The sequence below is a fragment of the Bacillus rossius genome, chromosome 2 (genome assembly GCF_032445375.1).
Source record: "Bacillus rossius redtenbacheri isolate Brsri chromosome 2, Brsri_v3, whole genome shotgun sequence".
In the NCBI taxonomy this organism is placed as follows: domain Eukaryota; kingdom Metazoa; phylum Arthropoda; class Insecta; order Phasmatodea; family Bacillidae; genus Bacillus; species Bacillus rossius.
The window spans coordinates 108,805,088-108,828,568 of NC_086331.1; the positions used below are offsets into that span (position 1 = coordinate 108,805,088).

General features: G+C 34.0%; 2 protein-coding genes across 6 annotated transcripts in view; one reads left to right on the forward strand and one right to left on the reverse strand.

Moving 5' to 3' along the window:
- Window positions 1–13,236, forward strand: part of LOC134529596 (mitogen-activated protein kinase-binding protein 1) — a 121,121-nt gene extending 107,885 nt beyond the window's left edge. For all 4 annotated transcript variants that reach the window (XM_063363863.1, XM_063363862.1, XM_063363865.1 and 1 more), the window contains 2 exons: window positions 3,562–3,707; window positions 11,125–13,236. In XM_063363863.1, the coding sequence (XP_063219933.1) occupies window positions 3,562–3,707; window positions 11,125–11,513 (535 nt within the window). In that variant the 3' untranslated portion in view covers window positions 11,514–13,236. The remainder of the gene's footprint in view (window positions 1–3,561; window positions 3,708–11,124) is intronic.
- A 5,343-nt stretch (window positions 13,237–18,579) lies between these two features.
- Window positions 18,580–23,481, reverse strand: part of LOC134529597 (arginine kinase) — a 58,553-nt gene continuing 53,651 nt past the window's right edge. For both annotated transcript variants that reach the window (XM_063363867.1, XM_063363866.1), the window contains exon 7: window positions 18,580–19,118. In XM_063363867.1, the coding sequence (XP_063219937.1) occupies window positions 18,969–19,118 (150 nt within the window). In that variant the 3' untranslated portion in view covers window positions 18,580–18,968. The remainder of the gene's footprint in view (window positions 19,119–23,481) is intronic.

Below are 23,481 nucleotides of genomic sequence, written 5' to 3' on the forward strand. Positions count from 1 at the left end.
CTCGCGCGAGCAATAACGAAGCGACCACGCATCGGGCTGTTTTATGCTTTGTTTGGTGACAGCAGCTTGATTTTATTCAGTATATTTCGTTTCATAGGACCCTTGCTATTAAAATACATTTATATTTAAGTTTGAAAGCTTGTAAATTCCTTGCCAGAGATGACTGAACTCGATCTTGGTGTGAAAAGTGACATATTTTGACCCCTCCCTCACCGCTTTAGTACACCATTCATAATAGCCCAATTTTACGGGAGAAGGGAGGGTGAAATGAGCATTTTCTCACTGAAAGTTTTTCAAAGGAAGCGAAGTTGGGGTGTTACAAGGGAGTACACTAGATGGTTTGTGTGTCTGGGAGGGATGAGCTAGCCTTGAAGAATGTGAATGAGGGGAGGGAGGGGTGAGCTTAAGCGTCATGAAGCCGCTGCCGCCAGTCAGCCAGGCGAGCTTCGTGTGCTCCCACTCGCTTTGCAGAACCTAGAGCTGCCATATTTTTAAAGGAAATGTCCCATTATTTTTTTGTTATTCTTACATGAACATTATTGGAAGTATTAAAGCCGGCACAAAAATACGCTGTGTGTTAAAATTAACAGATTTTAATGATCTTTCATTTTGTTTTTTTATTTTTTTTTTCTGATTTTCACATTTTGGTCAAAATGTCCAATTTTTAGACGGTTCCCGAGATGTATTCTTTAAATCACTGCTTCGTTAAATCCGGGGTTCGTGACATCGGGATTCTAGTGTATTTAACTACGGCAAGCAGAATACCAGTAAAAATAAACTGTCTTTTGACATATTTTCTTTAGAGGTGGCCTGTAGGGCGAGGGACTTGTCATGAAGGTTGAAGTGGGTTTAAAGCAAAGCCATCTAGCATTGTGAGTGACAGCATCCTGCCATTGTACGGCTGGTTTCTTAGCGAGTAGCGGTGTTGGAAGGGTGGGGGGGGGGGGGGGGGGTTGGATATGAATTAAAAATTACGGAAAACATATATTACGACCCTATTCCTGGGAACCGTGAGGGGTCGTTTCAGAGAGGTTTGACTGTAGTTTTTGAAAAATTACCGTTTATATGTTACATTAGGTAGCCTTTGCAGTGGCACTGCCGTTGCCATGTGATTTACCAGCGTAGCCGATACTGTTTTCCAAGATAGATATTCCTGATCCTCTTGGCACTGCCCTACTGTTTACTTGATACTAGATGCAACTTGATCCTGTGGTAGTTCAGAGATTCTTAGGAATACAACGTAGCCAAGGCTGTTTTCTAAAAGACGGATGTTTGTACGTTGCGGCAAAGGCCAAGTTTAAGACTGTTTTCCACCCTAATTGTGCCAGGCCCTGGCCATAACGTACTAGCATTAAACATCCCTGTCTTTTAGAAAACAACCTCGGCTACGCTGGATTCCTAAGGATCTCTGAAGAACCAGGGGGTAAAATTCCATCTCGTATCAAGGAAACAGTATGGCTACAACAACAATCACACCAATCTCATGTTAAAAACTGTCTTGGGTATGCTAATAAAACACATGGCGACGGCTACCTCACTGGTTAATAGGTCTGTGCGGTTCGCTAATTTTTGGGTTCTGGTTTCGGTTCATTTAAAATACCTGACCCAGAACAGACTTTTGAAATCTTTTGTATTGGTTCAGGTTATTTTTGTTAGTTTCAACAATCTTTAGGTCATAATTTAATTTGGTTAATTTTTATCTTCGTTAAAGCAAAGTATATTCAAATAGAATTCTTGAAGTTCAAAGTGACTGGCTGCTACTTGCGTTTTTCTGTGTGATCTCGGCTTTAACAAAGAAGAAATTTCAAATAATAACGAAACAACTTGTTGAAACAATATGGTGTCATTCAGTTCCTTTCATATATTGGCAGTACTGTTTTTTGCCCATCCCATTAGAATGTTTACGAATTTTGGCTATTCGTATGTTAAAGGCCAATTACAATATAAACAAGCCATGCAAATGAAACACATTGCATTATAAAACAAATTCGTTAAAACTGTTGAGTATAAAGAACAAATTACATTGGATTGTAAGTGAATATACGCCCTCTTTTATCGCATAATCGTCGCACCCATATTTTAGGCCGTCAAAATTGGGATAAAAAAACCTCTTGCTTAAACGTTGCATGATGTTTTTGGTCCCGCTATTAGATGCTGAGCGCTTCGTTTATGTATCTTTTCCGTATAAAACTATGTATTTTAAAGTAGAAATCTAATATTTATTCGGACATTACCACTTACTTATTTAATTAACGGAAATACGAAGTTGTCTGACGTGTAAATTTTCTTTCAAAGAAGTTTTTAAACGTTATAACCTTTATCTGATCGTCTGCTTTGCCGCAATGTACAATTTATAAACATGTAGCCAGCGCTAGTTGGCATCATTTGTGTTTGGTTATGTTGCTGTCCATATAGAGTGCGCGCACGTAGTCGAATATCGATATCTTGCCGATTGCATGCAACGCGCGCTCTCTGTCAAGTGCCGAGTTAACTACATTTGACGGCCCGCACTCTTTCGTGGCAAGCGTGTACTACGACAGTTACGCGTTAGTTCACGTCACAGATTCAAGTGGCTTGCGTTCGCGTCACAGAATTTTTTTAAATTTAAAGTTGGAGAAAGGTTTTTGTTGCATGAATTATTAATTTAAATTGTTTGCGTGCTCTTTTAAACTTCACTTTTTGAATAAACGTACTTTCCATGAATGGATTTTGTTTTCATGAATAACTTTACCTAACAAAAAAATTTTTTTCCACATAATCGTCACACCTCTACTTTTCAAACTTGATTTTAGTATAAAATGTGCGACGATTATGCGAGAAAACACTGTATATAGACACACATACACACATACACACACACACACACACGCACGCACACACACACACACACACACACACACACACACACACACACGAACACCAAAAATGCTGTACCTGAAAATTAAAATGTATCTTCGCCGTAAAGATTTTGATGACAACAATGCTTGGCCTACCTATTCCAAGGTTTGAGATTATTTTTAATATACTTTAAAAAATAATGTTTTAGGCTAATGCAAAAAGTGTATGCGTCTTGTGTGTTTTTTAAATTCTTTTAGTGACCAAATAATGTCCCATTTATCCTCATTCATATTTAAGTGTGTTTGGAAAACAGGCTGTAACACTGTATTTTTATTTTCGAAACTGAAATATGTATGAAACCAAGTAGCACTCAAAAGCCCTATGAATGTTTCAGTTACAGTGCATTACTTCATTATTTTTCTCTTGAAACAGAGCAAAGTAGTAGTTGGGCTTGAGGTTAAATTCTGGTGCATCCATCCTGATTTTCATTTCCCACAATTTCGTGACATTGCTTGAGGCAAATGCTAGGATGGTTCCTTACTATGTAATAAACAATTGTTATTTTTAACTTTGAATATTCTCATAGGCTTAGTAAATAGCCAGTTATTTAATCCAGGATAAGTTCCACTATACCGACATTCTGATTACTATGCTAGTAAAGTAAGTTGTTGAAATTTTTCACTGAACCTTGATATCATGTTTCTAATTGCATTTTTGTGACAGGCCACCTTCTGGTTTCAAGAGCACTGCAAATGTGGTGCCACTTCAAGTCCGGCCATCTTCTTCTCGGTTAGTTTCCAGTGGGGCTCACCCGAAACAGTTTGCAAGACCTCGCCAGGTATCCGAACATAAGAAATCGCATCATAATTGTAAGTACCACATATTACATACAGCTAACAGATAGTAATTTTTAGACTTAAGCTTAACTGTGTCTTTTTACTGGCTCAGTTTTAAGGATTTATCCACCCACATTCTAGGTCAGTACAGGTGAATTTGAAACTTAAAATTTCATAACATTGACAAACAATTTTCTATATTCTTACATTCATCATCATCATCACTACTCTGTCTGTCAGTCACAATTCAATTCACTCTAGGAATGTTAAGCATTAATGATTTGAGCATAAATAAATTTGGTTTTTGCTTTCAGAATGCATTCAGTAAGACCCTAATTTAAACTTTTCAAGGGACCACTATAAAAAGTTGTAAATTGGGGGCAAGTTTCTGTTACTGCTTGAATCATGCTTAGCATGCAGCTTCAGTTCTAGGTGCAATCAAAATATAAGCCTTTAGATATTTTAATGTGTGTAATTTTTACACTGTTTTGGTAAGTTATTGGAACTTTTTTGTATTCCATTTGAAATATGTCACAAAACTGTGCATAAATTTAATTTTGTGTCATCATTAATACATACTTGAATGTGCCATGTTTGATTTTCTTTTATATAAAAAATTGATGTCACCATTATGCAAAACATACATAAAAACAAAAAGTATTTTGATACAACAAAAAATTGTTATTATAACTTAACTATAAAATTACCAAAATGCAAATGGTAAACAAATGGAAGGAAATGTTAATATGATGTAGTTTTTAAAATGTTTTTTTTCTGACATTTTATAACTAAAAACATTTTTCGCTACTTAATAATTAAAAATACTTGGGCATTTTCAAATGTCACATCGTCTACTTCAAAAGAAAATGGCATAAAACCAGTTGTAAAATACAAATTGCGTTCTTCTATAAACCAAAACAAAGTACAGTATTGGTCCGAATATAGGCAGACCTTTTTTGCCAGTTTTGTCAACCTTGAAATCTAGAGTTGGCCTATAATGGGGCACTAGCCTAAATAGTATAATTAAACACATACATTTCAAGGAGAATCACTTATAGCATAAAAATGTTATCAGATATACAATTCATTGACCTAAAATTACACCCTACTTACATGGAATTAGTAATTTTTCCAACTTAGAAATTTAGTAAACACACTTAACCCCAATAACGTATCATATTTTAAGTACACAGATGTGGTCACTTGTAGCACATAGCTTTTAAAAGATCGGTCTGGTTATTTTTGAACTGTATTTAACAGGCTGCTGTAATTTTATTTGCTTGTAAAATGTGGTATTTACAGTAAACAATTAGTAAAAACAGCAAATTTGCTGTAAGGTTATTTACCGTAGTATGCTTTATTTACTCTTCTACCACAGGAAAATCAAAATAATGGCACCAGTGTTGGCAACTTGTAGTTGCGACACGAATAAAGAAATACCGGTACATACCAACAGTAACAAGAACAGTAAAACCTATTTGCAATATTGGCTGTTTTATGGTTGAATCATACACATTTTACATGAAACTATTTTGGTTTTTTTACGTCAAAATTAAACGTACCGGTAAATGTTTTTACGTCACAATTTCTATGAACTTAGAAAATGTAGCCATTGCCGTATAAAATGTTGGCACCACTACAAAAGAATGTGAAGATAAACGGAAACACAGCTTATAAATATTTATATATTTTCGTAAGTAACAATAACACATTTTGTCAGTTCAATAAATACTAACTTAGTTGAAGTGTTACTGTGGTAATATGCTCCTGATAATCATTTTAGTTAGTTAAAATTTATTTTTCCCTGATTTTGAGTGTGCTGTAGAAGGGGTCGGCTTATTTTCGAGGTCGGCCTATTTTCGGACCAATACGGTAACTTATACTTCAACTGAATAATCAAATATATGCAGATACAATATGTAACACTTATAATGTTGGTGCTATACAGTGATATTGAGTGGTGCTATACAGTGATATTGAGTGGTGCTGTAAATGAAAAAAAATTTTCATTTCAGTTTTATCAAAATATTTGGTTTTGACATACCTGATAACATGCATTCACAAATGAAATCTGTCTCTGGTGTTATGAAACATAAAAAGCGGGAGATATATTTTCCAGACAGTGTAATTATGCACTGTGCTAACCTGGTTTGAATTAGGTATGGGGCAAATCCAATTTTTTCCCAAATATGAATCCATACCTGAATCCTTATTGGAAATTACTGAATCTCGAATCCAAACCCGAACATCCAAAAATGCTATGCAAACCTATTTTTATTCTATGAAATGGTTCACATAATATAAAAATAAACACACTGTTAATACATAAACGAATAAATCAAGAACTATTCACTATTAAATAATATTTTTGATGGCAAAAATCTCTTACAAAATTATGACCCCAAGCTACACCAGGTCATTCTATAACCTTAATTATATTCACACTGAAATAACTTTCTGTTAAAATCATGCACACACGTGGTATGCACTAAATAAGAAAACAATTTAAAAGGTTCAGATACATTTTAATCAATTACAGGATCAAAGGCTGGGATTTTTTTCAACCAGGATACCACCTATAGATCATTAGTAGAGTTGGTGATTTATAGCATTTAAAATAATAACATTTAGCATTTTGAATTTGAAATTGAGCATTTTGTAGCATTTTTAAAAACAAGATTTAACCAATTCACTCATTTTACATTACTGAAGAAAAGTATATTTTTAAAAAGTATTAAATAATACACACATTAATTATTAACAACCACAGAAATAAAGATCTAGCACAACTACAAAGATAGCCTATCTTGGCAGGTTTCCAAACAATATTTTAGCACTTATGAGTGCAATAAATTGAATACTTAAAATTACAATAAATATTTTTTAGCCATGTTCATGGCCATAGTTGATGTAGAGTGCAGAAATAATGTTATTTAAACTCGTTTTTTCAATTTTTTTCTTTTCGTTTTTTTTTTTTTCAATTTTCGCCTTCTTTTGGTTTTCGATCATGCCAGAAACCGTTGCTTGCTATTTTACCGACTTTTTTCCTTCATCCGACTTCTCGGTGAATCTTTTTTTGCAGCCTGATGTCCCTCAGATTTAATGTGCTTTTCAAGTACATTTTTTTTCCACTCCAGATGGCGAATACATAAATTACACATTAAAATATTCGTATCACGTTCGTAGAACTGTTCACTTTTGTGTTCATTTATGCGATCGCGAATGGAAATGACGTTTCATCCCATTTTTACCACAAGAAATAACAGTATACAACACATTCACACACCACCTTCCACAGACTACAAGAACGTGGCTTTCACGTGAAAAACAGCCAGAAAATGGGACTTACAATTGTTAGCGAGGCGAAGCAGAGATGTCGCAATATGGTGGTCTAAAAACTTGTACTCTGCAAGATGACGGACAATCTTCCAGCTAGTTGTTCTTTGCTTTGTTTACAATCGCGAGGCACGGGTGGCCATTCTTCATTCAATATTTACGAACAATAGTTGTGAATGACGTGACAATAAGATACATGTGCTGAATACACCATAAAATGATGGTTTCTTTTGATACTGAACTGAAACGAAATACAATCGTAAGTAAATTGTGTAGAGTGAAGACGAATCTACGTTTTTTACCTTGATTTCGCATTTATCTCGGAATAGTCTAGATTTAGCATTTTATAGCGGAAAAATATAATTTAGCATATTTTCGTATCTATTTCGCGAAAACGAAAAATCACCATCCCTAATCATTAGCCCTTTTTATTTTGATATTATAGTTCCTAAACAAAGTGGTCATTTGAAACGGAAGCAGCACCCCAACTCCTATCGTCTGGCATAAACAGGGAAAAATATACACAATTTATATGTGCCCGAAATCAACTAAACAAAGGGACCGACAAAAACATGCATTAAGCGCAATGTAAGATGTATTTTCGTACCATGATATATTATTTTGTGGTGTAAACAATGCAATCATTAAAATATTAATTGTAAGCAAACGAAAATATAGGTTAATTCTGTATTATTTTTCACTTTTTTCTTACGTTTTCCGGGGAACTAATTCTTTCTTCGCTTAGAAATGACAGGAGTTTTTAGTTTGTCATGTACTAGAAAAAAGTAGCATCAAACCAGCTATAAATATAAAATACAAGGTAGTCTCTTATAAACAAAGCCATCCTGCTATTTCACTAAATAAGAAAAGATATGAACATACAAGATGTTTAACTTTTGTGTTTTCCATGCACAGCCCAAAGAGCAACTTCTCTCAGATGTGTCACTCATCAATGCTATTCATTCATGCTGCAGTAGGGAAAATACTACATTCGAGATAGAAGATATATCATTTTATCTTTTGTGTTACACATCTATGACGTACTGTGTGAGTTGTTCGGATCAATCAACACATGGGAATTAGTTGTATTTAGCATAAAACGTAGTGTTTTCACAATGTTGAGATTTTGCTACATTGGGGCAAGACCTATGTGCAGCCCGCCAAAAGTTGAAACTGGAACCTGAAAAACATAGTTAAGTAACAAATGCCTGTAAGTATATTAATATCGGTAGAGCAAGGTACTTAAAGGAGTCTTCGGCCTATCATCCATTACAAAACAGGTAAGGTGTCATTGTTTTTAACTGAAAATACTAAAACATGTTATTCCACTAAACATTTCCCTTTTTATTACAATTAAAAAATAAACAATAAATCTATTACAATAAATTAACTCACTTTATCCATTCAGTTACACAATTAAATACAAAAAAAAATTAATTGAAAACATGTGATAAATCTAACATATTTTTTTTAGTACTAGGAGTTAGTTTAATTTTAAAAACTCAGAAAATGTTTCCCTAGTTAACAGAAAAAAATAAACAGTGATCCCTGAAAATGGTGACTGACCAGGCTTACCAAACACAAACACTTTTATTTTACTTGCTAGCCAGATACATGCTAAATAATTCCATCTAAGTGATCTTTTTTTATATAGACGTAACCGCCAATCAATATACACACAAATTATTTACTTACTGAAACAGATACACCCATACTCACACGAAGCAATTGGGCCGTGGCCCATCTTAAACTTTAAGTTACCTTGTTAGCAGCCATCTCTTACCTAACCAGACTCGTTACTCTCGGCACAGCAGCATGGCATCAAGACGCATCCGCCTGCTAGGGAAGTCGGAAGCCCTTCCCTGTAAGTCTAATTTATTACCTCAAAATTACATCGTCACTGTGGGACTCTAAAACATGTTGACAAAATGCACACACAGAAAACGGCTATGTCTTTTGTTAAAGTAGCAATTCACTGTTGTGAATTTGTTTACCAATAGAGAAATATTTTTACCGCAAGTTTTGAAAACGGAAAAATATTATGTTTTGCTTCCTAAATGTTCAATATACTTTCAAATAATATGTAAGGTAGTATTCCATGGTCATGCAAATCATTAGTTTTCTTGTACAGACATTTTCTCAATTCCATGTGATCAAAATTATAAATTTTGATACTAATCCCATGTAAAATCTTGTGAATCCTCGAATCCGAAGGATTTGATGTCTTTTTGAATCTAAAATTCTGTCTTTCCATCCCTAGTTTGAATGTAATAAAACTGCATGCATTGCAGGAAAACATAAAAAGTTTAACTGTATTAATAATACATAGTAATTTTTATAATGTGTTGGTACCAGGAGTTTTTGTTTTGAATCCACGATCACCCAAAACATTAACCATTTTAATTTAATGTACTTGAAACATTTTTTTAATCCCAAAAGTATACGCATAAGCAACTATTGATTAACACATGAACATGAATAATTATTTTAAAATAATATCTTTGTTAATACCATACATATTTGGTTTACGTTGCAAAACATTAAAAATAATTTTCATTTAAAAAGTTTGAAAGGACTTCGAAAGAGATATAATTTACCATTAGATAGTTGCTAAAAGATTTCATGGCTTGTCTAGAAAGAAATAGTTTTTAAATCAAAGTACCTCATTTGTCTGAAAAATGATTTTAAATATCTTACTTGTGATAATTTTTAGTTATCCAATGTGATATTAGAATTTTACAGATTTTTCTAATAATTTTAATGTTTAATCTGTTAAATAGTCATGATTAGCACCATAGTGAGCAATGACAGCCTGTGGCGGTTCAATTGACACCATTGAGTTTATGCTAGCAAACAGTTTTATAGCTTGCTGGTTGCAAATAAAAAGCATGAAGTTTGCAGCTTGTGTAATCGACCTCTAACAGAGTAAACTACGTACTATCCCGCCACTATATCTTGACCAACCGTTTAACTACAGTGAAATGCGGAAACTTAAACAGCGTAGCTTGCTCACTTTTGTAGATTTGTGTACAAGCTTTATCTTTTTACAAAAGACTGTAATTACTTAATTTATTGCATAAATTTTAATGCATTATGGTCCTGTGGTGTTGAATGGTCCAATACTGATGTATTAATGAAATTATTTAATGGTACTAAATGTAGCTCTAAATTTCTTATAAACTACATAAATATTTATTAATTTCACAGGCTATTTTTATGATGATTAATAATTCAATCTTCATAAAATATCTCACACATTAATTTCTTCTGCTCTTATACTTTTTAATTAGTGTGGCCACTAAGTTTGTGATGTCAGATATTTCTGATCTAATCAAGTTTGATTCCTGGTGGTTAAACATTTGTTTTTTTTTTTCTCATAGGAAATGTTGCTGTGAGCCTTTGAATTTTCTCAGGGTTCTCCCACTTTCCCCCATAATTGCATTTTGTCACTGGTCCACTCACATCACTTCACCCTTCGACCATCTGTAATGACTTCTTGCAGGAAACGCACACTGCACTTTGTGTGGAAGGTGTTCCACTACAGCCAGAAATGCCTCGGATGCGTTATCTGGTTATGTTGACTTGCGGCAAGTCATGAACAAAGAAACTGTGATTTATGTACCAGGCTTCCAAACCCAACACCTCAGAGAGTTCAATGACACATTTGCCCTGATATGTCTGTACTGGTGTTCAGGAAGTACTTAGTTTTCATTGTTACAGCGTATGCATTCATTTTCTCTTCCCATCACCATGTCCTTGGTGCCGTCACTGTTGACGTGTCACGATGTGTGGTGAGGATGCAAGTTTTATCCCAGCACCTCGTCATGGCATATTTGTGGGCACCGAGTCGGTATCCAAGTGCTCCAGAGCCCACTACAATCTTGTAGGTCTCTTCACCTAAAGCTTCCATGCATAACCCCGACAAATGAAACCGTATGAACAAACCATGTCTAGGAGTTTGATTAAATTGTGTTTACAACCTTTACAATTTTATTATTATGGTAATATATTTTGTTTTCCATCTATGTAGTACTTGAAGTTCAGATGTGATAACTACTAGTTTGTAACTGGCATTCAAATTTGCAGCTATAGTGGTTTTGTATTGATATTTCAGTGACAGTTTGTTTGGACCTGGCCAAGAAGCTGAAAGATTCAGCTCAGCAAGTAAATGATGCATTGAGCCAACTGCGCAACCAGTCGAGTGCAACAGACTCTAGCCAGAAAGTTGATGTGTTACTAGAAGCATTACAGTCGTCAATGCTGATGATGATGGCTGGTGAGTTTTTTGGACTGGAAGTGGCCGGCAATCAGGAGTGGGATGTGGATCGCTGGATTCAGTACTTGCGTGAACAATTAGCTGTAGTTGTGCGTGCCTATCTGAGTCGAACTGCTTCTAAACAGGGCACTGATGACGAGTGGCAGGAACATCTTGAGAGAGTGATTGAAGACGTGACCAAGAAGTTACTGGATGTTTTAATTGATGAATCAAAACCATTTTGCTAACATTTATTTATTTCTGTTTTCAAACAGGATGCTTTTGTTTACAAAGCTTCACCTGTCATATTATTTTGTATTATAGACATTATTTAATCATCTTAATTGTCTAGGCATTACTTTGTTATTGTTTCCATATAACTGTTTCTCATCAGATTTTTTTTATGTGTGACAGTATGATGACTTTCAGCTTTATGTGCACTTAAAATATAACTGCATATTAACTGTTTTAAGTGATAATTTTTATAATGTTTGTACATGCATGTGGTATCTAAATTGTTTATGTTTCCATGTGAAAAACTTTATGATCTTGTAAAGCATGTACAGTCAAACCTCATTAATTTGAATCCTCTTAGTACAAAATTCCTGTTTATGCAACGTACTTTCACAGTCCCTGAAAATTAAGTATACTTCCATATGTTATTCAGTACTTTTAATGTGAAATATGGTAAATGTGAAATATGAAGTTGATTTGATCCCTCAAGTTGCTGTTAACATGTACAAGTAAACGATTAATACAAATTTCACTACCCAAGTTTTATAAACATAATAACATTTATATCACCAACAAGTAAATAAACGTTTCTCCAAAATGGTTAAAAACAAGATGAAAAATGTAACTCTATTGGTAATGTTAGTAACTAAACTAGAAGAGAGACCATTTTGTAAACTGAAAACTAAAAGGAAGGTACTCTATACCTTATCTATGTTAGTCATTGAAAGTGCACATACGAAGACGTTTAGATAATCTTTGGAAATAAGTTCTGGTATTTTCTTTTGTTCGTACATGTGCCATAACCAGAATTTTGAGCATGTTTTATATTATAAAATGACTGCAAAAAGTAAACGTAATGATCTTAAATTGCAAGTGGAACTTAAAATTATTAAAAGAAGTTGACAATGGAGAAAAAACAAAAACTGAAATTGCTAGAGACTTTAACATCCCGCTATCGTGCTTGTCGACGATATTAAAAAATCACAAAAAAGATTGAATCAGCTTTTGAGAGTTATTTGCAGGTTATCAACTAGAAAAAGAATGCAAGGTCCAAAAAATTAAGAAATGCAAGCTAATACCTTGTTTCAGCGGTATCAAGAAATGATGCAGAAAAAAGCAGACTACTTGGTATTGAAGTTAGGGATTTCGGAATTTTAAGTTCAGCAGTGGTTGGCTACAACGCTTTAGGGGTAACAACACTCTTGTTGGCAAATTTATATGTGGGGAGTTGGCAGCAGTAGATATGACCAAAATTAAAGATGGGTTAGTCTGTTTAGCCCATCAGTTTACATAATTTTCTTTATGTTTAAAATAATTTAGGCATTAGAAGGTAAATCAAATTTTTGTAATGAGTTCCCAATAGTTTGGTTAACACAAACCTTGTTATTACAAAGTACTAAAATTATGGTCACTTCAGGTTTCTAATAATGAGGTTTGACTGTAATTTCTAAATGACTGATGTATATTTAAACTTCCTGATTCTAGTAAGGGATAATATCTCTTCAACCTTTTTGCTATCTCTTCCAACATAATGCATTAGTTTGCAGTGTCTGAGCCACCATCGTGTTCATTTGTATTTTAGCTCAGCTCATAGCTAACCAGTTTGTAAATACAATGACTACTGTTGAACAATGCATTTTCTTTTTTGTACCTTATTAATGCAGTGCATTTGTATTTGTATTGTAATATATATAAATATTTAAATGGACATAAATTAAATTTAATACAAAAATTGTACTGTTGTTTAACATATTTTGTTATTCATCCAACCAATAATCAAAAATGTTAGGAACTCTTTTAATTGAAAAACTTTGAAGTATGTAATTGACTTTGCAACATATTAGATGTAAACTCATTTTAACACTCAATATTTCTTGTAGATTTCTAAAATGTTTTACTGTAATTGGTGAGATTAATGAACATTAAGAAACATCAAAAAGCATATTCATGTCTAACCTTATGGTTAAAATTGTCATCAACAAAATTAACCCCCACAACCTCTGCATGATATGCTTTAAACATATTCAAACTTTTTGCTCATTGGTCTTGGAAAAGGAACATAGTTGTTTTTATGAAGTAAATCTTCCTCAGTTCAAGTATGAGTAAAAATGCTAACACTGAACAAAGTGTTGTGGCACATGGTTTAAGTTCAAAACTAGAACTGACAATCTAAAATTTTTTCACTTTTTCTATTCCTATTAAAAATTAATTACACAAGTCTGCGATGAAAAAGTTTTTTAAATAAATTTATCACAAACATGTAGATGTTGGTCTGTATATAGCAAATATAAACTTTGTTTTAACGTATCACATCACATTTTTTTTGCATGTAGAGAAATATATAATAGTTGGTTAGATTGGTAAGTTCTTTTTTTTTTTTTTTTTTTTTACAAAATTGATTCCATTATCTATATTTCTATTCTATACTCTATGACCGACCATCCTATAGTCTATTGTTACTAACCTTCCTTTTCCCTGTAAAAAAAGAATTAAAAAAAGTTTAATGTAGTCTATGACTAATCATAGTGGTTTAAACTGCAAAAAAAAAAAAGTGTAATAAAAGATTGTTTTATTAAATCTGTAACTATAGCTCCTCGGAGTTGCAAAAACAATCCAAATGTATTTTGCTATATTTGCGGACAATATACAAAAGTTAAGCAAAGATTAAAAATAACAGACTTTGTAAAAAATGCTCATTATGCTTACTTCGGAATGAGGTTATGTTACCAAGAGAAACAGTGGGTTCCGCATACAGTATGCCGGCTATGTGTTGAAGTGTTAAGACAGTGGACTTACGGTAAATCAAAAACATTGTCATTTGGTATTCCTATGTTGTGGCGGGAACAAAAAAAATCATACAGATGATTGTTATTTTTGTTTGACCAATGTAACAGGATATAATTCTAAAAACCGTGCCAAAATTGTGTATCCTGATGTTTCGTCTGTAACAAAGCCAGTTCCACATGGACCCGAATTACCCATACCAGTTCCTACTAACACTAACAGCTTCGAAACGCCTTTATCGCAAAACTCAGATCAAAATGATCATCTGCAAAGCAGTGGTAAAATTTTTTACCCTGCAAATGACCCTCGACCTTTAAAACAGCAAGAACTGAATGATTTGGTACGGGATCTTGGATTACCTAAGGATGCTGCAGAACTTCTCGGTTCTCGACTAAAAGAAAACAATATATTAGATGCTGCAACTACATTTTACTGGTATCGAAGCAAAGAACAAGAATTTGTGGAGTATTTTAAGAAAGAGGATAATTTAGTATTTTGCTGTGATAATGGCGGTTTAATGCAAAAATTCAATGTTGAATACAATATACAAGAATGGTGTCTTTATAGATTCTTCAAAGAGAAGCTTAAAGGCTGTCCTTTTGCATATCGGCAATAAATTTGCATCGATACCTGTAGCTCATTCAGTTTATCGTAAAGAACTTTACGAAAACTTGAAAAATGTTTTGGAGAAAATAAAATACACTGAACACAAATGGTTAGTTTGCGGTGACTTAAAAATCATATGCATGCTTCTTGGTCAACAGCAAGGCTACACAAAATTCCCCTGTTATATTTGTGAATGGGACAGTAGAGCAAGACATTTACATTGGAAAAAACTGATTGGAAAATTAGAATAGAATTGAAAGTTGGAGTAAAAATTGTCATCAATCCGAGCTTGATGGATCCCGAAAAAATATTGCTTCCACCACTTCACATCAAACTTGGTTTGATCAAACAGTTCGTAAAGGCATTACCGCAAGATGGAAATACTTTCAAGTATCTTTGTTCATGTTTCCCTAGCTTATCTGATGCGAAGTTGAAAGAGGGAATATTTACGGGACCTGATATCAGGAAACTGATTAGGGATACAGAATTTGAAAAAGTGATGACAACCTTGGAACGAAATGCCTGGCATATCTTTAAAAATGTTGTATCTAAGTTTCTAGGCAACACAAAAGATCCTGCCTATAAAAATATTGTCCAGGAAATGTTAAACCCCTAAAAAAATTTAGGCTGTAATATGTGTCTGAAAATCCATTTTTTTGAAGTCTCACATTGATTGTTTCCTAAAAAATCTAGGCGACTACAGTGAAGAACAAGGTGAACGGTTTCATCAGGACATAAAAGAGATGGAAAGAAGATATCAAGGCCGTTGGGATGTTAATATGATGGCGGACTATTGCTGGATGATACACAGAGATGAAATAAAAAATCATAAACGAAAACCAACAAAATGCAGCTCTTTTTAAAAAAGAAAACATTATTAATTGTTTTCTTCATGTATACCTTAATGTTGTATTTTAATAGCTATAGACTCAATAAAACTTTATAAAATATTCTAAAATGATTCTCATTCATTTTATTAAATTTTTGTTTTGTTCTTTTTCGTATTCAAATACTATATAATCTAAATCTGATAAATGTGACGTGGTATATATTATATGAATATTGTTTTGTATTACTTTTAAGACAAAACAAATATTAACCATTTAACGAAAAAACTTAAAAAAAAAAATCACAGACCTGTGTTTTATCTGGGTCAGCTCCTTGATAAACTAGTTAAGAACTTACTCTTTGCAGGGTTAAGTTTCTCTTCTATTATTTAACCTTAAACATCATATCTTGTTTCCTGAAAAATCTTTCCTGCCTTCTACACTTGACCATTTTTCATTGCCTTTAATTAATGTTGGAACATATATCCTTAAAGTATATAAATCTCCTCTGTTGCTGAAGGTTACACCAGTTAGGTCCAAGTTAGTAATTAATTAACTCTACATAGTTTGTGTAATTAAATGTAGTATTGATTAAAATTATTAATCTCAACGTATAGTTTGTGATGCAAAGGTGCCATCGTTAGAGGTATTTTTTTACAGTAGTTTGTCTCATAATTTCTCCCTGGATAATGTCACATTGGCATACTTGCAAAGATGCTGGACCAGGTCTGGCACAGTGCAAAGCAGACATCAAGCCTTGAGCAGCTTGTGAGCACTGAAACACTTGGGACGTTGCCCAAATTGAGGGGCACATTGAAACAATCAAACGCAATCATAAAAATTACACCTCCCAGGTAATCATGTAAAAAAAGAGGTCAGCCAAAGAAGTTAGAAAGTAATAAATGCAAACAAAGAAAGGCACATTAAGGCTATAAGAACTGTAGTAAAACTCTAAAGCATTTACCAAGCACACAATCTGTAAATACAAATTAAATTCCATTAAAAGAGGTGGCTTGTATTATTTGGTTGTATTTCACTGCCTTGCTCATGAGTGTCTGCAGCAATATATCATTAATGATTAACACCACAATTACCATGCACGTTAGGAACATCAAAAAATTCACTGGTTAATGCCAAAGATAAATATAACCAACAGGCCTCAAATTAAAATTTGAATAAAGGAAAATAACGTCATTAAAATGTTTGGCCCAGAATTCCAAACTCAAAATCCTTGACTTGAGCAAATTACATATTAAAAGCTGAAGCATTAAAAATTAAAAATGACTATCTGATTCAACTTTTTTTTTAAATACATATTTGACTAGAATATCATATCTAAGATTAAAAATGGCACCCATATGATAATACTGTGGAGTTCAAACTTATCAATTAGTATTAGAATATTGCCACAAAAAAATTAGAAAAACCTTAAAACAACAAATACCCAATGATATGCAACCAACAAAATGTGTCAAATGCTATAGCATTTTAAACAGTCCACTTCATTAGAGCTTAGAAATTAGAAGCTTAAGTCATACAACAGGTTATTAATCTGGTTAACTGTGATTACTACACAACTCCAAAAACCAATAAAGAATTTTTAACATTCATTAACATTTTAGTGTTATGCCCTTAGGTGACCCACCCCCATTTTGCTTGGATGTGTCTTACCGTGTTGCTAGCTCTTGTCTAAGCGCGCCATTCAGAAAGCCTGTGGAGTAGACAATCCATGACGTGGGTAAGAAAAATGTCCCTGCGAGAAAAAAAGGTTCCAGTGTCAACACCTGCTGTGACGTCAGTGGAAGGTGGCCATTGTAGCAATGCTGCATAAGATTTTGATAGAACCTTCTAGATAACCTTAATGGCTGTCCAGACGAGTATATAAACCCCTTGATTAGGCGGCTGGAGTGCAGTCGCCCACCGAAGAAGAATGTTACGCCGCCCCGACGCTTCAACTCGCCGCACATTGTTATGCTTCCCGATCGCCGTTGGAACACCCAGTATTGGTATGATGCAGAGTCTCTACATTATGTTTGGCGATAGAATATTTTCAGTGTGATGGAGAAATTCTAAGTCCGAGTGGGACTTTGCCATTCTGTCACCGCAGAGTTACATGACTTGACGACTTAACGCATACGGTTGGACGTAAGGGTGTACAGGGCATAACTGACGTCAGGTAGCGGCTTGATGTAATTTTAGCCTGTCGGTGGTTGGCAGTAGTTGGTGGCATCGCCCCTAGACACAATTTTAAGCAAGTACTATAGCCCTGAGTGACTTACGCAGAGTTACGTTAGTTTTGTAAGTGGAGTTATGTTTATGTATAGGAAAATGATACATATGGACGTTTATGAAAATAACAGCCTTTTGTGATTTGCGAATTTATGCAACTCGTGTTTACGTTTGGGTGTATCAGTATGTGAAGTAGTCCGACGAGACAGAATGGATGCAAGTTTTGCAACCCCTGGCATTGCTGTACCTTAAGGGTACAGGCATATTAAAGTTTGTGGCAGAAGCAGCGAGTTGAAGTGATTCTCCTTGTGTACCTGTCGTAGAGACTGGTTTTTGCGGACTTGTGTTCGTGGACTTAGCCGGCTTACTTGAAGCAGGAGGTGGAAGCCCAGGACATCTGAACACTGCCATGGACTCACTGGAGGGGTCTTCACCAGCAAGGATTGCTGGACAAGTACACTGCTGGCCAGTTACTACAGGGGATTGTGGTGCGCTTCATTTACCCTGTACTTTAAACTAGGGTGCTGTTGGACAGAATGCTTAAAGCACTCATGACACTCAAAAGTGTCTTAGTAAAGCATTGTGATGCCAATTAATAGGTTCGATTACTGTGACTAAATAAGAATACTTGTGATAGATTTTTTAACAGTTTATTCCAATGCATCATTCTTAATTAACACAAGAGAAAATATCACCAACTGTGAATGTCCAAATCCAAAATTACTGAAGGTATATACATGTACATCATTGTTTAACTGAATTAATAGACAGCCTTATTTCTTTACAGGCATTCAAATAAAATTAGTTACACCAAAAGAATACAGAAGAAGCATTTAATAACATTACTATACAAGACATAATATAATTGAAAATTATACAGTTGGGCTTTTCTTAAACATTACAATTAGGTACTGAAGAAAAATCCGAAGACTTAACCAAGTTGATATAGTTAACACAGTCATTCTGTTACATATTACATCTTTATATATTTCAATATGACCTGTGTCATGTTTTACGGCATGCTTAAAGGGAGCTCTCTATTTTGATAAGTTCAGCGATGCCATCGTTCATTTCCTTCACAGCTTCATACTCTGTCAGTCCCATGCGCCGCTTGTTTGAGATGTCATAGACGCCTCCCTCTGCTTCCGTGTGCTCCCCTCGGGTGCCACGCACCTGCAAGCACATGCCGCTCAGCCTCACACGCTCCCAGTCTCACATCAGCAAGCTTCACACACTCCAATTACACTTGCTAGCTTTCACGAGAGAGTCATCACAACAGGATCTAAAGCAAATACATCACAACAGGATCTAAAGCAAATACAAGTGCAACCACTATTTTTTTTCTGTCAGTGGCCATTAAAAGCTACCACTTGCAGTGAGCACACACTATGCTGTAATATATGAGGGCTGTTTTTTTTTTTTCAACCTCCGAAAGGCTATATAAAAAAAGGAAATTTACGTAACATAGTAATTCTACCACCATAAGTACAGTAGGGTCTTACTTATTTTAATACATAAAAGCCAAAACTATCGAGGCATTTGTCATATCGTAACACAAGCTTATCTATGCATGTTTCGAAGAAGTTAGCTGCCAGTGAATAGAGATAACAGGACAAGTGCCTTGATCTCCCGCTCCCTCATGACACCGCTGTAAGGCGGGTGGACTAATTGTGCGGAGTATTGTGCCTTATTATTCATATTCTTGCGATAATTCTTGACGCGGGAGCCAGTGCGCCGCGCGATTAATCCACCCGCCTCACAGTGGTGTCGTGAGGGAGCGGGAGATCAAGGCACTTGTCCTGTTATCTCTATTCACTGGCGGCTAATTTCTTCGAAACATGCATAGATAAGCTTGTGTTACGATATGACAAATGCCTCGATAGTTTTGGCTTTTATGTATTAATAAATATAGTTAAAAAAACTAAAGAAACATGCTTTTAAAGATTATCAAACTAAAATGAAAAAAATAATTTTAAAATTAAATTTATGACAATAGTATATAAGCAATACTAGTATAAATGAGAAAAAAGCTTGAGGCGCTTTGTGCCATATTTTTTGAATATTAAGCGCCCCATGCTTTTTTCTCATTTATACTAGTATTGCTTATATACTATTGTCATAAATTTAATTTTAAAATTATTTTTTACTTTTTAGTTTGATAATCTTTAAAAGCAAGTTTCTTTAGTTTTTTTAACTATATTTATTTTTAACTTTTTAGTTTGATATTCTTTAAAAGCATGTTTTTTAGTTTTTTAAACTATATTTATTTTTAACTTTTTAGTTTGATATTCTTTAAAAGCATGTTTTTTTAGTTTTTTAAACTATATTTATGTATAATTATCATAGGGAAATGAGTTACCGACACTACCTATTACCATCTGAGATAACTATTTGGAGTTGCAACGTCACAAAGAAATGGTAAAGTCTCTACGAATCATTTGCAGTTAGATGTATGGATATAATATTAGAATTTACCGGGGAAAAAAAAAAAAAAATTTTTTTCGGCGTGGCCGGGAGTAGAACCCACAATCTTTGAATCCGAAAGCTGACGTCACAGAAGTCGCGCGCCTTAGACCGCTCGGCTAACGAACGTAATGAAATGGGTGGGACATTTTACTGTGATGAGTCACTCACTCTTAGTCGAAAGAGTTACAGACGGACAGACAGAGTTACAGACGGACAGACAAACATACAGGTGAAGCTAATATAAAGCATGTAAAATAAGTAAGACCCTACTGTACTTATGGTGGTAGAATTACTATGTTACGTAAATTTCCTTTTTTATATAGCCTTTCGGAGTTCAAAAAAAAAACGGCCCTCGGACACAAAGCTCTTTATTGCAATTAGTTATCCAATTTTTATATTCTCAAGTACAGTTCTGGTTCACCAAGAGTATCAATGAAAAAAAAAACATCTAATAAAACATTTGTGACAGGAAATAAGTTATATAATGGTGATGATGGGGGAATTTAGTGGTATTCCTTCTGGGATTTTTTTTTTACTTTGATTTCCTGCATTTAACTATCTGGTTTAAATCCTACTTGCTCCGGGTAATGCCCTATTTATCAAATTATGATAGGGTAATTGTAAAATTGAAACTGAACACTTGTGAAAAACTTAGTCTGGCAAAATGCAAATGCTGGAACTAAGCCCAGAAAACTGATCATATTGTAAACCGTGAACTATTTGCTGTAAACACATTTTGTGAAATGAATAATGTTGAAACTTGTGTGATTCAATAGTTTTGATGGGTTTTATAAAAAAAAAAACAGGCAGATGTATGAAGCATCTCAGAGCCTAAATTTTTTGACACACAAATGCATGAAAATAATACATCAAACTTCCAAAGTCTGCTTAAGCACAAATTTCCTGAATTAATCTGGAACAAACTCATTGTGAAAACTACACATGATTGTTGTTTCAAGAATTGAATTACATGTATATAGAAATGTTTTGTTTCATGTATAAGTTTTACTCAATATTACTAACAGTTTTAGAACAAATTTCAATTTGTAATTAGGTTAAGTATTGAAATATATACATGCATCTTCAAGATGGTAGTCAAGTAAATGTTTCAGAGCATTCAGTGAAAACATTTTAGTTAATATTTAATTGTAGAAAATAGTTCCTAGCTCAGAGACTTATTTTAATAATTTTATTTTGCGTACACAAATGTCCACAATTAATAAATGCTTATGTGTATATAAACATAAGATTGTGCATGACTTCTGTAGCTAAACATGTTTTTAGTGTCTGCATTATGTTCAAAACCTCATAGCAAACAATTTAGAAAAATTATGTTTAAGAATTATTATGCTTTATTACCAAACTAAATATGTGGTTAGGTGTTTTAGTATAATGTAAACCAATGTTTTTCCATTTTAGGTGTTATTGTGATATAAATGTGTTACAATATTTAATTTGGTTTAAATTTTCAACCATGTGTTAAAAGAGACGAGAAGGCCCCAGTTGTATGTATGCAGACATCCGTGTTTTTCAACTTGTGATTGGCTGATATTTAAAGGTGCTTTGTGAATGGCCCACAAATTTGCTTTCCCCTAGCAAGGAAGGAAGAGAGCAAGCTCATCAGTTGCCATTGTTTAGTTATCACTTGGAAGTCAATGGGAGTGGTGGTGTTTTGAGTAGTGGCTCATCAAGATTTTAAACTTGAGTTGCGGAGAATTTAACACATGTGCTCTAAAATTTTTATGGACATTGTTTTTTCATTAAGTATTTTACCACGGGCTGCAGCGTGGACCTAACTGGAGCCTTAGTTGGTAGCCATGCCAGAAAAACAATGGTCTCCCTGCCATTTGTACCATTAGTTGACAATATCCATGAGATTTTATATCAGAAGATATTGTTTCAGAGTGATGAACTATCCATTTTGTTTGAGCCAATAAAGTAGTTATTTTCTGCAGACTTTGTCATGTAAATATTTCCTTATCTTAGAATGAAAGCTATGTTCAGTGTTTGATTTACGAAAAACTATTTTCAAATTTTTATTTATGCAAGAGAATCAAAGTTTGCGGTCTCTAGATTGAGAGTAATCATTTATGGAACTTAAAAAAATTATTTTGGAATCCAACAAAATCTATTAAGTGTTTAAATGTAGGCATGTTTCAGTTTGACCATAAGCCAGCAGGTCTGAACATTTACAAACACGGGGTGTGTTACGATTCATGTGAGTTCAATTGTGAGTAATTGTTCATTAAAAAATTAACTTTAAGGTGCTCCTCATGTGTAATATTGACTAGTTTTATTCCACAAATCATACATTTACTTCATCTCTCATTTCTTCTGCTATTTTATTCTTATTCATAAAGAAGGTTAAAATATTACGATCTCTGACAACCTGACATATTGTACCTCAGGAGCTTCTTTCCAAGTGTGAGTTGCCCCTCTCCCCCACCCAGATTCTTTTTTAGTGTCTAATCATTAGTACGTGTGACTAACACTGCTAACTGCAGATCTAGCCAGTTTGTGTAAATGGAAGGCTTAAAGAAAACAAAGTACCGAAGCAAAATTTTACTCGCTAAAACAAGCTACATTTCTGTGCATTTCAAATTTGTGTGTGTTAAGCATATTGCCAGATTCAGGATTTAGTTTTATTAAAATAAATTTTCATACATTTGAATAATGCAATGAAAAAATTCCGAGCTCTGAGGCATGATAAATCCTAACATTTAAAGAAAAGGCACATTGCTAGAAACAATGCCACAAACCACCCAACGTATTGGTTAAAAATATATTCATAACAAATAATAATCTATCAGGTTGTCGTAACACAGTATGACAAGAAATATACTAGATTATAAATGAACATGTCCTTTTAGGAAATATTTTTACTTCGTTTTCCATCATTTAATGCTCTCATTTAAATCAAAAATCTAATTTTGTATCGATGGTAATAAATAAATCATTTATTGCCATGCTGACTGTTGGATTTTTTTTTTTTCCACTATTCATTGGCTTCTTTTCAAATACATAATTTCAGCTGTCAAGAAAGCAATTAATGTTATTCAGGATTGGACAT